The sequence below is a fragment of the Rana temporaria genome, chromosome 3 (assembly GCF_905171775.1).
Source record: "Rana temporaria chromosome 3, aRanTem1.1, whole genome shotgun sequence".
In the NCBI taxonomy this organism is placed as follows: Eukaryota; Metazoa; Chordata; class Amphibia; order Anura; family Ranidae; genus Rana; species Rana temporaria.
The window spans coordinates 372,834,499-372,857,844 of NC_053491.1; the positions used below are offsets into that span (position 1 = coordinate 372,834,499).

General features: G+C 46.2%; 1 protein-coding gene across 3 annotated transcripts in view; it reads right to left on the reverse strand.

Annotated features, from left to right (window-relative positions):
* Positions 1-3,994: 3,994 nt before the first annotated feature.
* Positions 3,995-23,346, reverse strand: part of LOC120932804 (potassium voltage-gated channel subfamily KQT member 1-like) — a 181,095-nt gene continuing 161,743 nt past the window's right edge. For all 3 annotated transcript variants that reach the window (XM_040345538.1, XM_040345537.1, XM_040345536.1), the window contains 5 exons: positions 21,550-21,625; positions 15,397-15,491; positions 12,511-12,551; positions 11,267-11,328; positions 3,995-4,818 (listed from right to left, as the gene is read on the reverse strand). In XM_040345538.1, coding sequence (XP_040201472.1) covers positions 4,657-4,818; positions 11,267-11,328; positions 12,511-12,551; positions 15,397-15,491; positions 21,550-21,625 — 436 coding nt within the window. In that variant the 3' untranslated portion in view covers positions 3,995-4,656. The remainder of the gene's footprint in view (positions 4,819-11,266; positions 11,329-12,510; positions 12,552-15,396; positions 15,492-21,549; positions 21,626-23,346) is intronic.

Genomic DNA, 23,346 nt, shown 5'->3' on the forward strand with positions numbered 1-23,346 from the left:
TGCTTACAAGCACAGGCTCTCGTTGGTAACTACCGGAGCCAATCAGCAGGTGCCAGTGACCAATCAGCGTCCGGCAGCCGCTGATTATCTTGTGCTGCAGGGAATTGCAGCACAGGCAGGGCAGAGGGGGGCGCTAGCATGCCCCCTACCCCGCTCCACGGATCACGTACTAGGTATATGAGCATTGGGCGGTCCAAAAGCGGATACATTTTAAGGCTAAGGTAGTTAGCCTGTATTTGTGGAAGGGGGCTATTAAACTATTTAAACCCCTAGACGCTTCCCTCTAGTGGTCACTGTGTTACATTTTTCCCCACCCTCTCCCGCCCTTCTCTTATTAAATGTTCCACCATCATATCTAGGGTATGCCCCCTTTCAGGCATACCCTCTTGTCTACGGTCGGGGCACACCTCAGGCCATATTTTCATTACTGTAAGTATACCCGACCACAAATGAGTATATTACAACACTGGCAATGAAGAAGAATTGTATTTGTCTATAAACTTACACCTGTTTCTGCAAAGTCTGTAGGGAACATTTTACTAAGGATCTTTCAACAAGATCCTGAGCAGGCCCGGACTGGCCATAGGGCATACCAGGCATGTACCCGGTGGGCAGCGGCGGCCCACGGGCCACAGGTCACGTCTTTGTAATGTAGGGGGAGTCTGTATGGACTGTATTGTAGAGGGGGGCTAAAATGTAGGGGGGTCTGTACTGTAGGGAGGGGGGTCTGCACTGTAGAGACAGGGTCTGTACTGTAGGGAGGGGGTCTGTACTGTAGGGAGGTCTGTGTAACATGCAGGGGGTCCAGAACTGTTAGGGGGGTGTCTGTGTAACAAACTGTGGGGGGCTGTGTAATGTAAAGGGGTCCAGAGGTGCGGTGCTATGTAATGTAAAAGGGGTCCAGAGGTGCAGGGTGCTGTGTAATGTAAAAGGGTCCAGAGATGCAAGGTGCTGTGTAATGTAAAGGGGTCCAGAGGTGCAGGGTGCTGTGTAATGTAAAGGGGCCCAGAGGTGCAGGGCGCTGTGTAATGTAAAGGGGCCCAGAGGTGCAAGGTGCTGTGTAATGTAAAGGGACCCAGAGGTGCAGGGTGCTGTGTAATGTAAAGGGGTCCAGAGATGCAGGGTGCTGTGTAATGTAAAAAGGTCCAGAGGTGCGGTGCTATGTAATGTAAAGGGGTCCAGGGTGCTGTGTAATGTAAAGGGGCCCAGAGGTGCAGGGTGCTGTGTAATGTAAAGGGGTGCAGGGTGCTGTGTAATTTAAAGGGGTCTAGAGGTGCAGGGTGCTGTGTAATGTAAAGGGGCCCAGAGGTGCAGGGTGCAGTGTAATGTAAAGGGGCCCAGAGGTGCAGGGTGCTGTGTAATGTAAAGGGGTCCAGAGATGCAGGGTGCAGTGTAATGTAAAGGGGCCCAGAGGTGCAGGGTGCTGTGTAATGTAAAGGGGCCCAGAGGTGCAGGGTGCTGTGTAATGTAAAGGGGTCCAGAGATGCAGGGTGCAGTGTAATGTAAAGGTGTCCAGAGATGCAGGGTGCAGTGTAATGTAAAGGGGCCCAGAGGTGCAGGGTGCTGTGTAATGTAAAGGGGCCCAGAGGTGCAGGGTGCTGTGTAATGTAAAGGGGTCCAGAGATGCAGGGTGCAGTGTAATGTAAAGGGGCCCAGAGGTGCAGGGTGCTGTGTAATGTAAAGGGGCCCAGAGGTGCAGGGTGCTGTGTAATGTAAAGGGGTCCAGAGATGCAGGGTGCAGTGTAATGTAAAGGGGTCCAGAGATGCAGGGTGCAGTGTAATGTAAAGGGGCCCAGAGGTGCAGGGTGCTGTGTAATGTAAAGGGGCCCAGAGGTGCAGGGTGCTGTGTAATGTAAAGGGGTCCAGAGATGCAGGGTGCAGTGTAATGTAAAGGGGCCCAGAGGTGCAGGGTGCAGTGTAATGTAAAGGGGCCCAGAGGTGCAGGGTGCAGTGTAATGTAAAGGGGCCCAGAGATGCAGGGTGCTGTGTAATGTAAAGGGGTCCAGAGGTACAAGGTGCTGGAACCCCACATCCCATCATTAACCGCCGCCGCAAAGCGCCGCCGCTGTGCCCCCCCACCCCCCCGCTCAGTCTAAAATGCCCGGGCCTATTCTTTGTCCCAGTCTGGGCCTGATCCTGAGTGTAAATATCAGTAAATTATTACGCCCGTGTGCAGTACAGTGTAAATGAACTCTGAACATTGGCCCAGCTTGGATCAGTGTAAGTATTTGTGCCATACCTGTTGGATGCCTGTGGAAGCTGGCAATCACTGTAGTAGTCACCGCTACAATAGTGACTGCTGCTAGCTTCTAGGGCCCGTGCCGGCTTGGGCACCATTCTGAAAACACTTTATATTCTCTTAGTGAATAAAAGTGTTTTGTGATAAGACAAGGTAAAGATTGTGATGTAACCCTTCTACCTCGTACAACCAAAGAACAATTCGGATTAATTGAGAAAATGCAAAGAGTTTCCTGAATGGCGCTCATGCTGAGCGAGAGACATCCTGTGTTCAGTATGCAGCAGAGCAGCCCCTCAACACATGGCCTGGACTACTGGAGATCACTGTGTAGGGCCCCCTTACTTTCAGTATGGGCACTACGCTAAAGTTAGTGGGGAATGGGAGAGTTATTTTGCTCCCATTCGCAATTGGTTAAATTGGACTTCTGTCATTCCAGAAATGTCCACTGGGTCAGTCTGCGCTCCAGGGATGCGGTACCATACCTGGCCAGCAGTTGGCACCAGAGGGGTTCTGGCAGAGCAAGTTTTCCCCAGCAGCCAATCAGAGCAGTTTTTCCCTCGCAGGGCATGCTGGGGAAGGGTATATATGTGACAGGTGTCATGTGCTCAAAACTCTTTGCGGGGTCCAGGTTCCAGGTGCGGCATCCACCTTCAGGGTGCGCGCATCCATGGACCCCGCCGGCGCGGCCCACCTGGCCAAAGTTGCAGACTACACGGAACCTCATCCGGAGGTAAAAGGGGACTCCAGTGACTTACTGGGTCCCCAGTTCTATTGAGAGAATCCCAGGCTGGGTGCCGTTCGATTGGGGGGTCGGCTTGAGGGGAACCCGGAGGCAGGTTGTCCAACAGGGCTTGAACGAACCAATCGGGGATCTGGTGACCAGAATGCTGACAGGTACGCTTTGCTGTCATCCGGTGACCTATTCTAAAAACCTACTGGGAAGATTCGCTTCATTCATCCATTTAGCTCACTTAAAGTAATTGGCCTGTGGCAGAGGCCCTAGAGCCAGGTCTGTGAGAGAGATCTGTTCCTCCCAGCAAATCTAAGTGACACCTCGGCTGCCAGGCTTGTGAGAGGGGTCTGTCCGGGGGCACTTCACCCACTCAGAAAGAGTGGCGACAAATCACAATTTGATGCTGCTGAGAGCAGGACTGCTCGGCTCATATCCAGGCCTGATACTGCAAGGTTCTTCTTTTCTCTTCAACACCCTTTTCTTCCCAATTGATGTTGGCCATGTTGGCCTGGAAATAAAGCATTGGAAAAACCCTTATTCACTGTCTGGACCTTCGCTCACTACTTTGATTCTACAACTGCACCCCTGGGCCACATCAAGGTAACTTAATATGCCGATCCCAACAACATATCAGCGGCTCCTTCGGGGGTAGCGCTACAACTGTAATAACAGTGCCTACTCCAGTCATTTCCAGCTACTACGGGGATCCCACAGGAATGAAACACATATACGTACATTGGTCCAAGCTGAACCAATGTAACTCTGTAAAAAATGTCCATAGCTAAACTTCAGCCTAAATCTGTGTCCTCATTGAGAAAGATTTCTTCTCACTTCCTGTTTGGTCACCAGGATAGGAAGTGAAGGGACATCTCATCAATAGAGACCCAGGTGACAATAGATGCCACTGCCAGACACATGTACTACCCTTACTTCACATTTTGTCTGGAATTGGGATTTATTGATAAACTTTCATTCTCAATTGCATAAGGACAGAGACACCAGCGCTGAAATTTCTTGAATTTTTATTAATAATAAGGGTTCAGGGGGTCACACGCAAAACTGTCATTTTTTTTATATATATATTCACATGCAGGGAAGGTTAGGCATTACGAACCTGTGTCCTGGTGGGGCAACCAGCACACATCAAAACGTACATCGGGGCAACATCTCCTGAGGTGCACGTAAGGCAACTGTGTTCAAGATCCTGAAAAAGAGGCAAGTTTTTGCGGCACTGCACTTACTTCTCTTCTAGCACAAATTTTGCTTTTAATCTCATTACTAAATGTTTTATTATACGAGAAGCAGATGTATTCTGCAAACCTATTTCTTTACACCTGCACTGTGACTCAGTGGCTCATAAGTTACTGGCATGAGGCGGACCTGATGTGAGAGTGCCTTGCCAACTGAGCAGTGTTCTGAGGAGCGCACCGTAGGCAGCCAATGATGCCAAAACTGTACCAATGAACATATATATATATATGTACCAGGCCTTGCGATAGAAGAATGGAAGTTGTCTGTGTGGTGGGTGAGAGCAGGGTGTCAGGAAGTCACCCTCTTGGAAGCCTTGCCTCTTTGTGACATCTCCAGCATTTCCCATGAGGACGTTTGCTCACATAGCTGTGGTGTAGTTCCTTCAGGCGGCGCTTTGCTTTCGGAGGAGCTGCAGAGTGGCATTCCTTGATCATCAGTATCGGCGGCCTGGCATGGGTGAGCTGTGAGACGGGTGGAGTAGCCTGTGAGGGGAGGGGGATGCTGGCTGAGAGGTGGTCTGTTGGTTCTCTTCTGGCACCATTTTAGTACGGAAGACATACAGGATCTCGTCTAACTTATTATCCATTTTGAACACCTATAACAGAAAAAAGAATCATGTTTAAATTCTATTTTTAAACCATTTGTTTCTACATTTTTGTCTGAGGATATACCCATGTTCATTCCAAGCATGTAGATTGTTTAGAGAAAAAAGAAAACCTGGATGTGTTTTTAACCTCCCTGGCGGTATGATTATGTCAGATTTTAGGTGCTGAAAGCAGTACAATTATTTTGCATGGAAATTTGGTGTTTTATATTGTAGGCCTGTAATTCTTAGGAATAACTCACTTAAATCTGTCCAAACAACAGTCTATTAGACATCCCGGGTATGATAAAGTTTGAAAAACAAAATCATAAATTATAATATAATAAATAACTATAAATAATTATAACAAATAATAATGTAATTATAATAAAATTTATTCAATAATGTAATCAAATCAAAAACACTGAAATTTGCTCAGTTGCAGAATTGTCGCTGTCATAACCTTTATTTTTTTATGACGAATTTCCCCACAAATCACTATCGCTCAATTCTGCAAGTGATTCTAATTTATTAAAAAACACTGGTGATCAAGGTAAATGCGCCCTAATTTATAATCGCTGTTTGCTAGCTGGTCTAAAACCACTTTTGACATAAAGGGACACTTTTTGGTTGCTATGGACAATCTCCAGTTTGCAGGCAGAAAGAACAGTTTTTATTATACAAAAGTACATGTAGGACACTGGGCAGACCACTAGGGACAAAGGGGGTGTGTATTTATTTCATACAGTATGTAATCTATAAGACTACAGTATACTGTATGTATTGTGTGTATTTACTTTTTTGAATTTGGCACCGATCTCCACCCACGTTCGTCGTAACGTTGCAGGGAACAGAGCTCGGCGGCACACGGGCACTGTGAATCGAGCGAGAAGGACAAAGCTCGATCACACAGCGGGGAGGCATCGCAGAATCCAGGGACAAGGTAAGTAGCCTGTGGATACTGCGATGCGATCCCGAGTCTGGCTCGGGGTTACAGATTTTGGTGCTGAATTTCCACCCCGAGCCTGACTCGGGAATACCACTGAGGGGGTTAAATGCACAGAATATAACTGCCTTTTAATATTGTGACAGTGCTGCGCCTTGTCACAGTGTCAGAAGGGTTAGACGTCACCCGGGGTTCTTAGAAGGGTTAGATGTCCCCCAGGGTTCTCAGAAGGGTTAGATGTCATTTAGGGTTCTCATTTATGCAGGTTGAGGGGCGCTGGGATGCCTGTTCTAAACAGAGAAATGGGTCTACTTTTTGCAAGAAACCAGCATGCTGATTGTGCATAGGCCTTTTAGTTCAGGGACTGTCTATGATTCTGGGCTTCTTACCCCTAGAGACAAGCTGCTGCAGGAGCTTCCAGGGAGAATGTTCTGGAAGAGGGGCAGGGCTGGGAGCTGGAGTGACAGGGAGCTCAAAGTACCACTTATCCTACCCATTTTATAACTTAGAGAATGTAGTGAAGCTTCACTTTGTAAACAATACCCAATCAGCTGCAAGGGAAAAAAAAAAAACAATTTTCTTGTACATGACTAGATGATGGAAACCAGCAGAGCTTTACCATATTCCATAAGCTCTGGGGAAAATGAATGCAACTGCACTTACAAAGTGCACAATCCATTTGCCTTTAGTAAATTCATTCCAGTATGTAATTAGGTAAGAGCCTGGGCAGTTTGCTTGTCACAAAGCTGAATGTGATATGTGGTGAGTCTGTGCAGAGACAGGGTGACTCTGATGGGGACCCTGATGTAAGGAGGAAAATTTATGTAAGTGAGGCTCTATTGGGGACACAATATAAGGGAAGATTCTGATAGGAACTCAGCTGTAAGGGAACCGTTGATGAGATGGGAGGCTTCTGATGTGAAGGTTTTTCTCAGAACATTTATTCATTCACTTAAATTTTACTCATGTATTTATGGATTTTTTTTTTTTAGCCTGCAAATATTTGTTCAAAAACCCCAGCCTAAGGCAATTGTAAATTCCCCAGATCAACAATCTACGATGTACATAAAAATAGATGTTGTGCGGGGGTTCACTCAGCTTGGGGCCTCCCTCAAAATCCAAACCAGACCCTTACCCGAGCATGCGGCCTGGCAAGTCCAGAAATGGAGGAAATGAGCTCTGCCCCCCCTGGCCCCCCCTGGCCAGTGGTTATCGGGGTCTGTAGGCAGGGGGCTTATCAGAATAGGCCCCCCAGATTCCAGCCCTCCCTATGTGAATGAGTAGGAGGTACCCCTACTCATTCGTCCAAAAAAAGAGTTTTTGACCAGTCTTTTATTTAAAAAAACAAAAATAAAAAACAATGTCCCCTGATGTAGATCCATCGTCAATCATGCTGCCCACTGCCACCACTGAGCCAAAAAAAGAAAGAAAATGGTCGTCTGTCAGCTCTGCCACCTGACAGTTCTTAAATAACAAAGGTGACATCACAAAGGGGCGGGGTCACCCAGTGATGTCAGCGGTTGACATGTACAGCAGGAAAAAAATAATAAGAGCCTTAATCGTGATGGAATGTGGGGGGGCAGTGGAATAAAAAAAAGTTGTTTTTAAGGGGGAACCACCGCTTTAAGAACTGTACCTTTTTTTGTTTTTCGGGTCAGCGGTGGATATCATGGTTTACAATGGATCTACACCAGGGAACATTGTTTTTTAAAATAAAGGACTTGTCAAAAACTGGCTACTGTCATTTTTCACATTACACTTTTTGGTGAATGAGTAGGGGTACTATGTACCCCATACTCAGTCGCATGGGGAGTGGGATCTGGGGGACCCCTAGTTAAAGGAGGCTTCCATATTCCGATAAGCCCCCTGCCCACAGACCCCCACAACCACCAGCCAGGTTGTAGAGAAGAGGTTCTTGTCCCCATCAACAAAGCACCCCCTCATGTTGAGGGCATGTGGCCTGGTACAGTTCAGGAGGAGTTCCCTTTCCTGACCTGCTGGGCTGCATACTCAGATAAGGGTCTGGTGTGGATTTTGGGGGGGACCACATGCCATTTTGTTTTTTATTTTGGTAACTCCATGCCGTTTTTTCTGATTTGTTTATTGCTGGCAAATCTTGTTTTTACATTCAGCTATTAGCTGATGACTCATCACTTCCCGATCCGCTCCCTAACAACCAGCTATTCACAGTTTGTTACAGAAAAAAAAAAAGCAAGATGCATGAAAACTGCATGCAAAAACGCATCAAAATCACGCGTTCTATATATCGCACCACAAAATGCGCCATAAACCGCCTCAACTGCAATTGCATAGTTGTGAACCTAGCCTAACATCAGAAACCCCTTCACTGGAAATAACTAAACTCAATCATTTGGAGGGTTGTCCATATACATACAGTAGTATAATCTGCTGTCTATCAACTTTTGGCTTTATAGTGTACTCTCTAAAATAACTCTGGAACTTTCCTTTGGCTTGTTTGAGCTTATGACCCCATGTTCCAAACTGCCGTTTTTTAAATTAAAATTACGGCGATCCAATAACATATTTAGTGCATGGAGCAATGCACTAAGTGCAGCATCCATAACAACCATAGGTGTGCGCAGCCTATTGCATTAGGGTGTGCACACCAAAGCTCAAACACACATGCGTGTGTAATATACCATATATGGCAGTAGGCAAGTCAGTAGAGCTTTGTCAGCAGGGCAGAGATTGGTGTCAGTAGTTTATCTTTATTTGTATTATTATTATTTTTTATTTACAATTTTATTTTTATTATTTTTTTTTTTAAATATTATTTTTTTTATTTTTTTTTAGGAGCCCTGTTTGGGGGCTTTGGTGAAATATCAGTGGTCTAAACAGACCCCTGATGTCTAACTTTTGAGACAGAGAAAGGCACTGAGGACAGAGATTCCCCAGTCCCTTTCTCTGCAGCCAGGCAGCAGGGGGAATCTGCACAGTACAGGGTGATTAGGGTGTGCCCAGGCACACCTTACACCCTATGTGCGCACGCCTATGATAACAACCAATCAGAATCCATCTTGTGCTACTCGGATTTTCGTAAATTGAATTCTGACCTGCAGACATCACATAGGGTTCAGAGTGAAACACTGAGGAATAAGAAGCACTTGAACTTGACCCCTTTTCAGTACTTTGACACCGACTTAAAGTGGAGGTAAACTATATTTTTGAACCTATAATAAGGCTTACCTGTAGCTACAGTGAATATCTCCTAAACTTTCACTGTTTAGGAGATATTCACACAACATGCAGCCGGTGACGTCAGCATCGCATGCGTTCTGAAGGGACGGCATATCCTGCCGGACCTTCAGAGCTCCGTGCTGGAGGCGAGGGCTCCCGGACGCATTGGGCAGGAGTGACATCATTGCGGCCCGGACACTCATGCAGCCCGAGCCTGCGAACCCGGAAGAAAGACCGGGTGAAGATGGCAGCGTCGGGGAGCCGTGACAGCGCTGTGCTGAAGGGCTCCGTGTACTGTACAGGTAAGTCTGTCATAATGTACGAGTATGTGGTGCATATTAGTACATTATGACTTAAACCTGCAGGGGGGGGGGGGGGGGCTATTGCATTTTCTTTTTCTGGCGGGTTACTAATGCTTTTATGTGTATGTAAACGTTAACAATGAACTTCTCCTATTTGCTCTCTTTTGGTCTGTTTTGATACATATGTTGGTCCTGCCAGCAATTTGGAGCTGCCCTGTGCTCACATCCTGTGTTATCTTAAGGAGTCTATTTATCCACCCCTCTAGGTACCCCGCTTATTGTGGGGCTACAGAATGATTAGCCTTTGTATTGTGGAGAGCAGGACAAGGGAAGGATTGGAGTAGAACATGGGGGGATGTGCATGTACACTATTGCAGGGATCTACTGTATATGTTTTTTTGTCCCAATATTCTCTCTAAAACAAACCTGTGCTTTGTCCATGTAGGACATGCCATGCCTCATTTGTCAAAGTGTCTAACACAAAATCATTGTCTACACCTTTTGAGTTTTTTTTATATTTTTTTTTAGTGCAGGTTAGATCTGGTTGCTATTGGAAACGCAGATAACTCAGCAAATTTCAATAAATGTGGAAGAGTGTGTTGTGTTCACCTAGCCTGGCTGTGGGACCTAAACACGGGAGGGTAATTCGGGGACATGCTGCTGAGTGACACAGACATAATTAGAGGAGCTCATTATGTAGAATAAACGAAGGGTCCGCGTTCTGCTGGCCGTCTGGCTGATTCCGAGCCGCCGAGACAATGGCCGTACTCAGCCCGTCCAGCTGCCCAGCGATGCCAGAGCCAGGGGCGCTGCCAAGACAGCAGACTATGTTCCAGCTCACTAGGCCGGCAAGGCTCCTAAAACACCCAAAGTAGGGAAGGAGAGGCAGGAGGGGGCACCAGGCCCTGACCCTGTTCTCCCCTCCGTGTGCCAGCCTGGGATTTCAATGGTATTATTCAGGCCTGGGAAAATGTCAGCATTATCGGGGAGGTGCCAAGAAGAGAAAAAAAGAAAGCCAAAGAGGACAGGGGATGGGAGCGGGGCTCTGCAGAGTGCCAAGCTGAACAGCCAACAATTACCCTTTTTTATTTAAAAATGCACTAAAGAACGACTCCAGGAAAAAAAAAATCAGCCTCTGGTTCATTTATGTATTCTTTCGAAAAGCCACAAGATAATTGTTCAGGTGTCATTACCCAAATTCTGCTGCACACCTGCTGCAATAGTACATACTCACCTTTTCTTTGCCCTCCTGCTGGCATAATGGTTAGCACTTCTGCCTTGCAGCACTGGTGTACTTAGTACAAATTCCAGTTAAACCACTATCTACATGCATACAACCAAAGCCCCCCCACAACTCAAATGCCCCACACCCCCGCTGTCCGACGGTCGGTCCACCGGCACTTATCCCATCTAGTTGGCTGTGACCTGGCATCCATGGAGTGGCGGGGATCAGGCATCCATGCAGCGGTGGCGGGGACCGGGCATCCATGGAGTGGCGGTGGGATTGGGCATCCATACAGAAGGGGAGGAGACACACAGCGGAAGCGAGGAGGAGAGTAGCTGCCCGCTCCCCATGCAACGGTGGCGGGCATCCATGGAGCAGAAGTGGGGACCTGTGGGTCTCCTCCCCACCTCCTAGGCATCCAAATGGATTGCCTGTCCTTTCAGCCAATCAGGTGATGGGTATCAGTTCCGCTTCCCGATTGACCCGGAGGATGATTGGTGTTGCAACAACAGCCCCATTGAAAGTAATGGGAGGCTAACAGCTCCCTCAGCTCATCGCAGCCACTCACATGTAATTGTTCATAATTGTATGCGAATGATTGGCCTTGGATGCAGCCAGAATCTTGCTGCGTATCCAGCATGTAATCGCTAACGGCCCCATTCACACGTGTAAATGGGGCCTTAAACTGGAACAGTTGCTGTTTTCTGCATAGAAATCCCCCTAATTTCCAATTTCTATTGGAGCCGTGCAACTCCTCCAAAATCACTATATTTATGTTCAATCCATTACCTTATCCTCTAGACGCATGAGCCTTGCCCCAACTGTGTAGTATCCTTTATCGACTCCTTTCTCTGCAGAGACATGCAAAATTGTTATCAGTCTAAAACACAACTAAGGTAAAAGTAACAAAGAGACACAATGTACCATCAATGAGACTTGTTTAGAATAGGAAGCTTTCCATTAAAGCGTAACTCCGGGCAAATAGCTAAATACACAGAAAACACAAAAAAAATACACAGAAAATGCAAGTATGGGAATGTTTTCTCTGCCAAGGATTTATATTTCTGTCCATTAAGTCCTGAGATTTACACAGCTCTGCCACACAGCACAGCCTTTGTGGCAGGGAAGAGGATCTGATTTTTCTTCCTCTATTACAGTTAAAAGATATCTAAATACAAGTGCAAAAATGTAATAAATTGCAACTTACCAGCCCTTAGATGTGGTAGCTGCTATAGTTTTCTTTTGTTTTAGGCTAAGTACATTTTCAGCAAGTATAGGAAACACCTTTTGTTTTTCCCAGAGATGCAGTGCTCACACTAAAGCCTAGTACACACGGGCCGAATGTCTGGAGACATCTATCGGTTCAAATGCTTCAATAAAAAGAATAAAAAAAAAAAAAGACATCTATCGGTTCAATAAAAAACGGATGACATTCGGCCCGTGTGTATAAAGATATATACAGTAAAACCTTGGATTGCTAGTATAATTTGTTCCAGAATCATGCTTGTAATCCAAAGCACTTGTATATCAAAGCGAATTTCCCCATAAGAAATAATGGAAACTCAGATGATTCGTTCCACAACCATTTATTCATAGGTCCTTCAGTTTAAAGTCCATATAAAAAGATTATAGCAATGTGATAGGTTGTGTAACCATAAAATGTCCATTTACAAATGGAAACCTCCACAAGGGGATTAGAAGCAAAATCCAGCAGGAGCTACAGAGTATAAAAGAGAAGAGAGTGGCCTCTAAGTGTAGCAATATTTTGCTAAATGTTGTACATTAAATGTAACAATATTGCTACACTTAGAGGCGCCTCTCTTCTCTTTTATACTCAGTTGTGACATGACGCTACTTGTATATCAAGACATTGCTTGTATATCAAGTCAAACATTTTTGCTTGTCTTGCAAAACACTCTCAAACCAAGTTACTCTCAAACCAAGGTTTTATTGTATCTGATGCTAGGTCCATTTGAATAAGTCTGCCCCATACTAATAGGTATTGGAAGTTTATATAGAGAGGTGCGCATTACCTGGCAGAAAAAGGCCTGGCTTCCCTAGGGAATGATCCAATCTGTAGAAAGGAGCAAGAGAAAACACTAATATCATCATCATCATTATTATAATTATTATTATATCACTAATACTCTTGCTTTTATAGCTCCAATATTTATTTATTTGTTCAATGTAAATACTTTCTAAGAAAAAGCGGTAACCCTGATCATCTGTCTTCCAGTGCTGTGAAGACTAAAGCCCTGTACACACGATCGGATATCTGATGGAATCTAATCCGATGGATTTTTTCATCAGATATCCGATGAAGCTGACTTTCATCAGTCTTGCCTACACACCATCGGTTAAAAATCCGATCGTGTCCAACGCGGTGACGTAAAACACTACGATGTGCTGAGAAAAATGAAGTTCAATGCTTCCGAGCATGCGTCGACTTGATTCTGAGCATGCGTGGATTTTTGACCGATGGATTTCCCCACAGACGATCGTTTTTTTCTATCGTTTTTTTAACCATAAGAAAAATTTAAAACAGGTTCTATTTTTTTTCACTGATGGAAAAAAAAACGATGGGGCCCACACATGATCGGTTCGTCCGATGAAAATGGTCCATCGGTCCGTTTTCATCAGACGAACCGATCGTGTGTACAGGGCTTAAGGCCCCATTCACACCTAAACACAGCATTTTCAGGCAGAAAGTCACTCAATTTTACCACGATTTTGGCTGCGTTTTTACCGCCTTTTTTTGTACAGGTCAAAAGGTCACCAATGTAAAAAGCAGAAAAACGCCCAAATCTGCCTAAAAAAAAGTCCCAGAACTTGTTTGAGCTTCAGGCGTTTTAGAGCTTCTGGCTTCGGGCGTTTTGGAGTGGAGATATGAACCATCTCCATAGAGAATAGATTTTTTCCCCTCAAAAAAAAAGTTGTGCTGCCCATCGGCCACCTCCTGCCTTTCCCTCTCTTCAAAGAACCCATATTACTACTTTCCCACAATTCATTACATTCTGTGAATGAGTTGATAGAATACTGTTACTTATGTAGCCAAGTCCCAAGCCTCTCCAGGCCTAATGGTGACCTCTAGAGTTAGGGACAGCTGACACCCTTCTGTGTAGAGTGGGTTACGAGGCATGGTGGGTGCAATGTAAGGTAGATTCATGGGCGCCAGGCACTTCTTGAATGCAAAGAGATTTATTTTCTCTTGAACAGAACTGGCGGAGAGAGGATTAGGGCCAAGACACCCTTTAGTAGTTGCAATGTTAATTTGGCAGACTCCGATACTTCTATAGGCAGACAGTCATGCAGGGAAAAGCATCAGCAAGACACCACATCTGCATGCGTAGGATCGCTGTCCCCTATAGCAACAGTCTTGTAACAGTTTCTAACACAAGTTGTAACAAACTCCTTTACTTCTTCTACAGTCTCCTCTTGTAGATCTTCACTTGCACTGAACTCCCAGTCTCTCTTGCTAGACTTGCTGATCCACTGTCACTGGATCTCCTGAGCTCTTCCAATCTTCTCACTGAGTATCTTCCCCAAGCGTCACCCCCACGTCCCTGCTGGGTCCCTAGCTTGGCACTCCAGATAATTCTCAAGTGTCACCCCACTGGCCTGCTCAGTCCCTGGCTTGGCACACAAGACTGCTCTGCAAGCGTCACCTCTGCTGGCTGGGTCCCTGGCTTGACACCTGCTGAAGTTTCCCAATTCTTCGCCATCCCCGGTTGGCGAGAAGACTGCTCTGGTACTTACGGTGGTCCCTGGTGACAAGCTGGATGGTACCTTAGTGGCGACAGCTTCCCCTCTATCTCTGACCCCGACAGGTTTTCCGGCCGGTAGAACTGTAACTTCTGGGTGAACTGCAAGCCGCAGACTCAGGATCTGGCCTAGCAGCCCGGGCAATACAACACATATCCACCCAGACAGCCGTCCAGTTGACACAGAACCCCGATCACCTGACCTCACCCAAATAAATAGGCTCTCCCAGCAGGCCAAGGGACCCAAGAAGATTCCTGCTCATTGGCTGAGATACCCCATCTATTCCTAATCTGTCCTTGCAATGCACTTTTTTTCTAATGTCAATAGATACCCGGCCATCCAGTGACAGAAGAGAGAAGTGCAACAATTCCAGAATTAGAGTGGAATCAATTAATCTCCTATCAATTGACCAAGGCAACTATCCCTGGTAGGTAAATTTACTAGCAACCCTGCCTAAACATCAGGGTGCTACACTTACACATCTCCAATGTTTAACTCCTGCAAATTCTGCCTCAAAGCAAGCTATGTCTAATGTGCTCTCTATTTAGCTAACCCAAGGTGCTTAGACAATCCTTTGTGTTTATTTTTATAACAAGGATCTTATATATGTAGTACATAGTAAAAATAAATAAAGATTTAAAACCGTTCAAAAACATACAAGCATAAAGATACCCCTGCCATCGCCTCCGAATTACAGAAAAAAAGCATATTGTCACAAGGACCGCATCAGCGGTGGGTGGTTCTTGTAAGGACATGTAAATTCCAATCAATGCAGTGCTTATTTGAGCTGAGGCAGTGTGACGACACCATCCTCAAGGGGTGGGTTCATGACAGCCTAAGCTCTACGGATTGACAAAAAGGATGTACTGTTCAGGCAGCTCAGAATTTAGCTGCTAGTTTTATTTTTACTTTTAATACTTTTGGTTTGAATTAAAAAAACTAAAATAAATATATTAAAAAACTTTAAATAAATCCACAGCAATAATGATAATTATAATAGTTGGTGATTTGTCTTTCCCACTATGAAATAGTGTTATTTCCACTCTCACTTTTTGTAGATTGTGACCCTGAATTTTTCATCCCCCCTCTGTCCCTGGGCTGGGATTCTGAGCCCTCTGAATACACAAACCCTCTGAATGGATCTTTAAATCCTTTACCTCCTCTGCAGTTCCTTGATGCGCACCATCATATTCAGGTGTCCCTGGGAATATTGTTCAATAACGTCCCGGACGTCGTACGGCTTCCGAGCTTGCTGGGAAGGTGGATGAAGCGGTCAGAAAAAGATTAAAGGCACATGATACAATTTTGCCATTTACCCTATAAATACCGCCCAGCAGATTATGTGCCATTTTCAGCTACATCTGGTCATTATGGTCAGTTGAGTTGATCCTTTATAGCAGGGATATGCAATTAGCGGACCTCCAGCTGTTGCAAAACTACAAGTCCCATCATGCCTCTGACTCTGGGTGTCATGCTTGTGGCTGTCAGAGTCTTGCTATGCCTCATGGGAATTGTAGTTCTGCAACAGCTGGAGGTCCGCTAATTGCATATCCCCGCTTTATAGTCAGATACACAGATAGACTTACCAAACTGGGTAGGAACTTTATTAACTTATTGTGGCTAGCTAGATTAATGTAAAGTCAGTCACACGCACGTATTGCAATCCGACAGTACCATCTTCTTTATATCTAGATGGGAGTTGATTTACTAGAACTGGAGAGTACAAAATCTGGTGGAGCTATGCCTGGTAGCCAATCAGCTTCTTACTTGATCAGTTAAACTTTAATAATAAAACCTGAAAGCTGATCAGGTCCTATGCAGAGCTTCACCAGATTTTGCACTCTCCAGTTTTAGTAAATCAACCCCACGATTATTTAGATGGCTATCACATAGGGTGGCCACATTTCCAAACTGCCATTCAGGGACCCCCCACAAAAAGATGATTTTTGACATATTTTTTGCCGACTTTTGGGGCAGGGGCGTATGAAATCAGCGGGCCCGTGTGCAAGATTTTGGTGGGACCTTCCTGAGATACAAATTAAATGCTGTGTATCCGGACCAAGGGTCTGTTTATACCAGAATGCTGTGAGGGAATCCTGCGTTTTGTGTGCATTTCAAAATGCACTCCCATAGCGATCTGTAGTGGGTGTCAACTTAACCTCTTTACACTTTGCCTCCTGGCATTCACGATCCAAAAACTCCTGATAGCTTGCAGCGATCGCAAGCTTTCGCTTAGATGCCGGTGTAATGGTCAGGGGTTAACGCCGTTTACGATATTCCATTCCACCAACCCAAGACACGCCACAATCCAGCAGACAGGACCCATTGGATTTCCCCCAGAATAAGGAGACACACAGCTCTGTCTCTGGTTCCAAACAGAATGGATACTTTAATGGTAAACTCAGCTTGTTATATACAGTTAGCAACCAAATATGGACAATGACTGAACTCCACCCACAACATGATACAAGAAACTTCAATACACATTCCTTTAGATAATGACATTCAGATAATCTACATGAACTAATTACTAGTAATTTCCCAGACATTCTGACTCCGCGACAAGCTATTCTCACCTGATACACAATACACATTTCTTTGTAGACGTAATTGACATGCTAATCCACTACAGCTGAAAAGTCAGCCATCTGACCTTTCAGACTGCCAACCCCCAACACATCTATCATTAATAGACTTTCACACAATGAAATATCTTAGGAGCCAGACTCAATTAACACCTCAACAGTATGTATCCCCACATGAATGAATACTGTCCTATTGACCTGTTGGGGTCAGAATTAACCACCTGTAATATTTTAAGATATCCTGCAATACATGAATTATCATTACTGTCCCATCTCATGTAATCCGAGATATCATTTCTCAGTCATCCTATGCCCCTATTGGACATAGGATGACCCTAGACCCAAGAGTCCTTGGTGAAGCTGGCACAGGAGTACCCCGGATCCTTCAAAAGTCTCTGGGTATCACGGGCCATTCCGTTACATCTCTCCCCTTTCGGTAGGAGACTAACACAGGAGGGGACCCCAGACAGGTTGACTCCGAAGTTAGTCCATAGTTCCATTCCTCCAATGCTGGTATCCATACAGTACCCCAAATAAATTGCTCCAAACAGAGCATTACTCACCCAGCCAACCTCTGCCCCTCTCAGAGAACATGCCTGCCGCTGGGGAGAGGCCTGGACTGGCCCTTCTCCCTGGAGTCTTTTCAGCCACTGGAGAGAAGACAGGGTGACTGGGCTCAGTTTATCATGCTGTTGGAGATCTGGGCCAACTGCCCCCCATCCCTGGGGTATACCAGTGGAGACTGAAGTCCCATCCACTGTTGGGAGGTGAAAATCCCCCAGTGCTTGCAAAGCAAGGCTGACATCCTCCTGTCTCAGTGCCGCACCATTTTCTGGGGTTGTGTCAGTGAAGACCGAAGTCCCATCCACTACCACAGAAACTCCCTCTTCCGTTAGTTGAGAGCAGAGGCCCGTGGAACTCTGCTCTGTTGCCAGCTCTTCTGCTGGGCTGCTGTGAGTGGAGACCACAGTCCCATCCCCCGATATCAGCTCAAGCTGCAGTTGGGTGCAGCGGTCAGCAGCATCCTGCCCTGCTGCCAGTGATTCGGCTGGGAGTAAAAGCTTTACAACCTCAGCTTGTTGCTGGAGAGAGGGGACAACTGCCCCAGCTCCCTGTAACTCCACAGTTGGTTCCGGTGCTGCGCAGAGATTGGTAGCACTCTGCCCTGTTGCCAGCACTTCTGCTGGGGATGCATAAACCGTAACATCCTCTGAACGGTCGATTAAGTCCATGCATTCTGTAATCTGTGGCTGGGGAGATGAGCCAACTGCCCTAGCCCCCTGGAACTCCACATCATCCGCTTCGGCTTTAGGGGTGGCAATCTCCATATTTTCCACTGCCGATTCATCAGCCAGGATTTCAGAGTTGTCATCTGAAATTTCCCCATAGTCCCAGGCAAGGGGAGCCCCACCCTGCTGCTGAGCAGAGTCTAGCAGTTGTCTGTAAGCGATCTCCAGCTCCCATTCCTGGATGGCCAGAAACTCCAAATCTTCCTGTAACCAGTGCCCTTCCGAGACATTCAATTTTTGCTCTCTGTGCTCCGTTATTTCCTCCAAGCACCACTCCCGATCATCCCCAAAGTCAGGATCACTGGACATCCTCCAATACAACAATCCCAGGCCATCATAGTCAGAGCCTTCCATGGGGCTGTCATCCACAGACCATGGGCACTCTTGGGCTACATACTACCGGAGGGCTCTGTAGCTCTCGTCCAACCGCATCTCTGCCCGGATCAGCCTGCTTAACTCTGCTGTCCACTCCTGCTTCGGTTGTTCCCCCAACAACGGCATTCATACGTCATACTGCGGCCCGTACCTTACATGGATGGAGGGGAGAACCTTTCCCTGGTGTTGCTGCTCAAGAGCTAGTGCTTCCTTCCAGAGTTGGCAACGGATCAAATCCGACCATCCCAGCAGGGCCTCCTCTGATACTGGTCCTCTGTGCTGTATCCGCATCTCTTGTAACCTCCTTCTGAATTCCTCTTCCATGGCGACTGGTATCTGTACCTCTCCTCTCTCTTCAGTTGGTGCTGCTGTGACTTCTGCTGCTGCAGCACCTCTTTGATGTAGCCAAGTTGCATCCACAGCCGCTATAACCAGGTCTATGATCTCCGGTGGCGAATTAGGACCATACTGTGCCAGTCCTCGTTTAACAGCCCGATCAAAACTTTCTTCCTCGGGTGTCCTGTCTGTTACGCTGGGCCTTTCAGCTCTATGCATTTCGACAAGTTCTGCGATAATGTCCCTTTTCTTACGGTTGCTGGCCGGTCTGCCCCGGCTCTCCAGTAAGTCCTTGAGGGAAGAGAGCTTCAGCCGTTCATACTGTGTCTCCATTGTCCTGTGTGCTTGTAGCTGTTCTTCTGGCGATGGAATCATCCCACTGCTAGCCAACAATTGTAACGGTCAGGGGTTAACGCCGTTTACGATATTCCATTCCACCAACCCAAGACAGCTTCCGACACTCCACAATCCAGCAGACAGGACCCATTGGATTTCCCCCAGAATAACGAGACACACAGCTCTGTCTCTGGTTCCAAACAGAATGGATACTTTAATGGTAAACTCAGCTTGTTATATACAGTTAGCAACCAAATATTGACAATGACTCAACTCCACCCACAACATGACACAAGAAACTTCAATACACATTCCTTTAGATAATGACATTCAGATAATCTACATGAACTAATTACTAGTCATTTCCCAGACATTCTGACTCCGCGACAAGCTATTCTCACCTGATACACAATACACATTCCTTTGTAGACGTAATTGACATGCTAATCCACTACAGCTGAAAAGTCAGCCATCTGACACATCTATCATCAATAGACTTTCACACAATGAAATATCTTAGGAGCCAGACTCAATTAACACCTCAACAGTATGTGTCCCCACATGAATGAATACTGTCCTATTGACCTGTTGGGGTCAGAATTAACCACCTGTAATATTTCAAGATATCCTGCAATACATGAATTATCATTACTGTCCCATCTCATGTAATCCAAGATATCATTTCTCAGTCATTCTATGCCCCTATTGGACATAGGATGACCCTAGACCCAAGAGTCCTTGGTGAAGCTGGCACAGGAGTACCCCGCATCCTTCAAAAGTCTCTGGGTATCACGGGCCATTCCGTTACAGCCGGTAACTGTGAAGGGGGTGCTCAGGGCGTGCACTCTCGGCACAGCGCTACTGATCGCAATTCATTCAAATATGTGACCACTCTGTGCCAAGGCCCAGGCACAGAGAAGCCACATATTTGTGTGTGGCCAGTGCCAAGGGATTAATGACTACCCAAATGCAGGTAGCAAATGCAGTGTTTGCCTGCACCAGAATGTATGATCAGCAGTACCATGCGATCCAGTTGCTGTGCGTTTTGTAAAGTAGCACATGCACAGCTCTCGGTGCAGACTGACATGGTTTCAGCCCATTCATATGAAAGGGCTGAAATCGCACAGCACCTGGAAGGCATGTGAATTGCAAAGGATTCCTATGTGATTTGTGGTGTGAACCAGTCCTAAGTCTTGGAGCCCATTGCTGAAAAAAGGTCAGGCACTTGGCTTCACTAACTTGCCTGACAGGGGGGCACTGGCACCTGGAGCAATTGCCCTGAATGTCTAGTAAAGTTTCCAGATGGTACAATTGTACCCTCAATAGCAGACAGCTTGTCTTTGAAGATGGGAAAGGGGGAAAGTTGTCAAAGGAGAAAACTTGCAGTGATTTTAGGGAAAAGAGCATGTTGTATGTGCTAGGGGGGCACACTTTGGGAGTGGAGAGAAGTTGTGCTGGAAGGGGGAGTTGAATAAAAAACTATTTCTCTCCCCTCCTAAAGTGCCCTCTAGCACATACAGCATGCTCTTATCCCCAAAATCACTGCAAGTAATCTTTTTTGACAACTTGCCCCCTGTCTCTGTGTCTCCTTCTCCTGCAAGTGCCAAGCATTAATATTTTGTGTACTAACCTCAGATCAGCATGTCCCGTCCTCCTGTTGAGTGCTGTGTGTCCATTCTCCTCCCCCTCCTGTGACATCCGAGCCAAGGAGAAGGGGGGGGGGGGGACTTCAGTCCGTGTGTTAGTGTGAGGTGGGCAGGAGGGGGGAGGAAGTGAGAGGGAGAGATGCCTCGCAGCTGTGGGAACAGAAACACCCCACAGCCAAGCAGCAAGCCAGTCACTGGAGCGGAGGTGAGAGAACCAGCATGACTCCCCAGCAGCACTAGTGCGGAGGAGGAGGAAGTGAAACGCTTTCAACGTGGGCAGTGATGTCACTGGTTGCCAGTCGCCAAACGGCTATAGCAACCAGTGATCAGGAGTAGGTGGAAGAGGTGGAGGCAGAGCCAGAGCCAGCGCTATGGTGGCTCGGTCCGCCCCTGTTCCCAGACTGTCAGTTTCTTTGCGGGACACTGTATTGTCCCGCAATGAAGGTGTCCGGGACCGGGGACAAATATGTACATTATGGGACGATCCCGGGCAGACCGGGACACGTGGTCAACCTACTATCACAGTGATCAGGTGGTCAGGAGCCAGTCTTCCTGGAATCCAATTGTTACTCTGAGACCAGGAACTGCTGGTGACACCTTGGTCTTGGGGTACTCACTCTCAGTAAAAACACATGTGCAAAACCATGAATAAATGAAAGCCTACTTCTTTGATGCTCCTAAACCCTAGGTTAAGAAAAGCTGTTACTGATGGTTGGTTTCTGAAGATACATTATTTCTGGTACCTGGAATTTTCTGCGGGCAACAAAATACTGCATTCTCCGCATGACCTTCACTGCTGTCCTGTGAGTTTCTGTCAACCTGTGGGAAAGAGTGACAGTTCACAAATAATGCAGGACTCTAAACATAGAGCAAGCACACTGACTCAACACAGATACTCAGAGGACTACTTGTACACTGTATGTATACTCAGAGGGTGTACATTCAGAGGAGTACAACCACACAGCATGTGCACACAGAGGGGTACAACCACACAGCATACAGAAGGGTACATCCACACAGCATATGCACACGAGGGTTACAACCACACAGCATATGCACACAGAGGGGTACAACCACACAGCATGTGCACTCAGAGTACACCCATACAACATGTGCATTTAGAGTACACCCACATAGTATGTCCACTCCGAGGAGAATACCCACATAGTACAGTACAGTGCCTTGAAAAAGTATTCATACCCCTTGAAATTTTCCAATGTATTTTCCTTGTATTTTATTGGGATTTTATGTGATATACCAACACAAATTGGCACATAAAAGTGGAAGGAAAATGATAAATGGTTTTCAAAATATTTTATAAATATTTTGAAAACCATTTATCATTTTCACCCCTGAGTCATTACTTTGTAGAACCTCCTTTCGCTGCAATTACAGCTGCAAGTCTTTTTGGGGATGTCTCTACCAGCTTTGCACATCTAGAGAGTGAAATTTTTGCCCATTCTTCTTTGAAAAATAGCTCAAGCTCTATCAGATTGGATGGGGAGCGTCTGTGAACAGCAATTTTCAAGTCTTCCCACAGATTCTCAATTGGATTTAGGTCTGGAGATTGATTGGGCCATTTTAATTGATTGATTAAGGCCTCATACACACGACCGTTTTCCTCAACAAAATTCATCAAGAAACTTGGTGGCAGAGCTTTTTTGCAGAGGAAAACGGTCGTGTGTATGTTTTTCGTCGAGAAATCTGTTGTGGATCTCGACGAGAAAAAAAGAGAACAAGTTACCACCATTGTAACATTATTGTTTGGTCTTATCTGATCTGTCCCTTTATAATTAGACCTTTTGTAGTTTTTTTTAAAGTTAACCTACCTACTCACAAGCTACATTTTTGGGTTGATTAAAAACACATAGGCAAGTATGAACTGTAAAACAAAATGACAATTTATTCTGGTAAAAAAAAGAAATAAAATAAATACAAGGCAGCACTGAAGAACCTGCTGCCATTTGTGCAACTGTGTGTGGACACTAAAATTGGGACATTGAGAAGCACATACAGGAGGGAGCCCAATCTGGTCCTGGACTCCCAGAGGTCAGGAACAGCAGCAGGTCAGATATATGTCCCAAGTCTGTGGTACTACAGCAGGCTGCCTTCTGTCAGACCACCTTGAAGCAAGGCCATCACTTCCTGGTCTTCCTGGTAGCCTTCCTTGCTGCCTTCTCTGCAGCCTTCTCTGCAGCCTTCCTTCTCCTATTGGCTGGAGCCTGTGCCTCTGGAGGTGTACTCGTGCCAGGAGGAGGAGAAGGAGGTGGAGAAGGAGGAGGTTGAGGAGATGAAGGTGGAGGAGAAGAAGGTGGAGGAGATGAAGGTGGAGGAGAAGAAGGAGGAGGAGGTGGAGGAGATGAAGGTGGAGGAGATGAAGGTGGAGGAGATGAAGGTGGAGGAGAAGAAGGTGGAGGAGAAGAAGGTGGAGGAGATGAAGGTGGAGGAGAAGAAGGTGGAGGAGGAGGTTGAGAATAAGCTGGTGGGGGAGGATGGCCGTGGCTACAAATGACCGCGTCCTCGGTAAGTAGCCCCCTCAC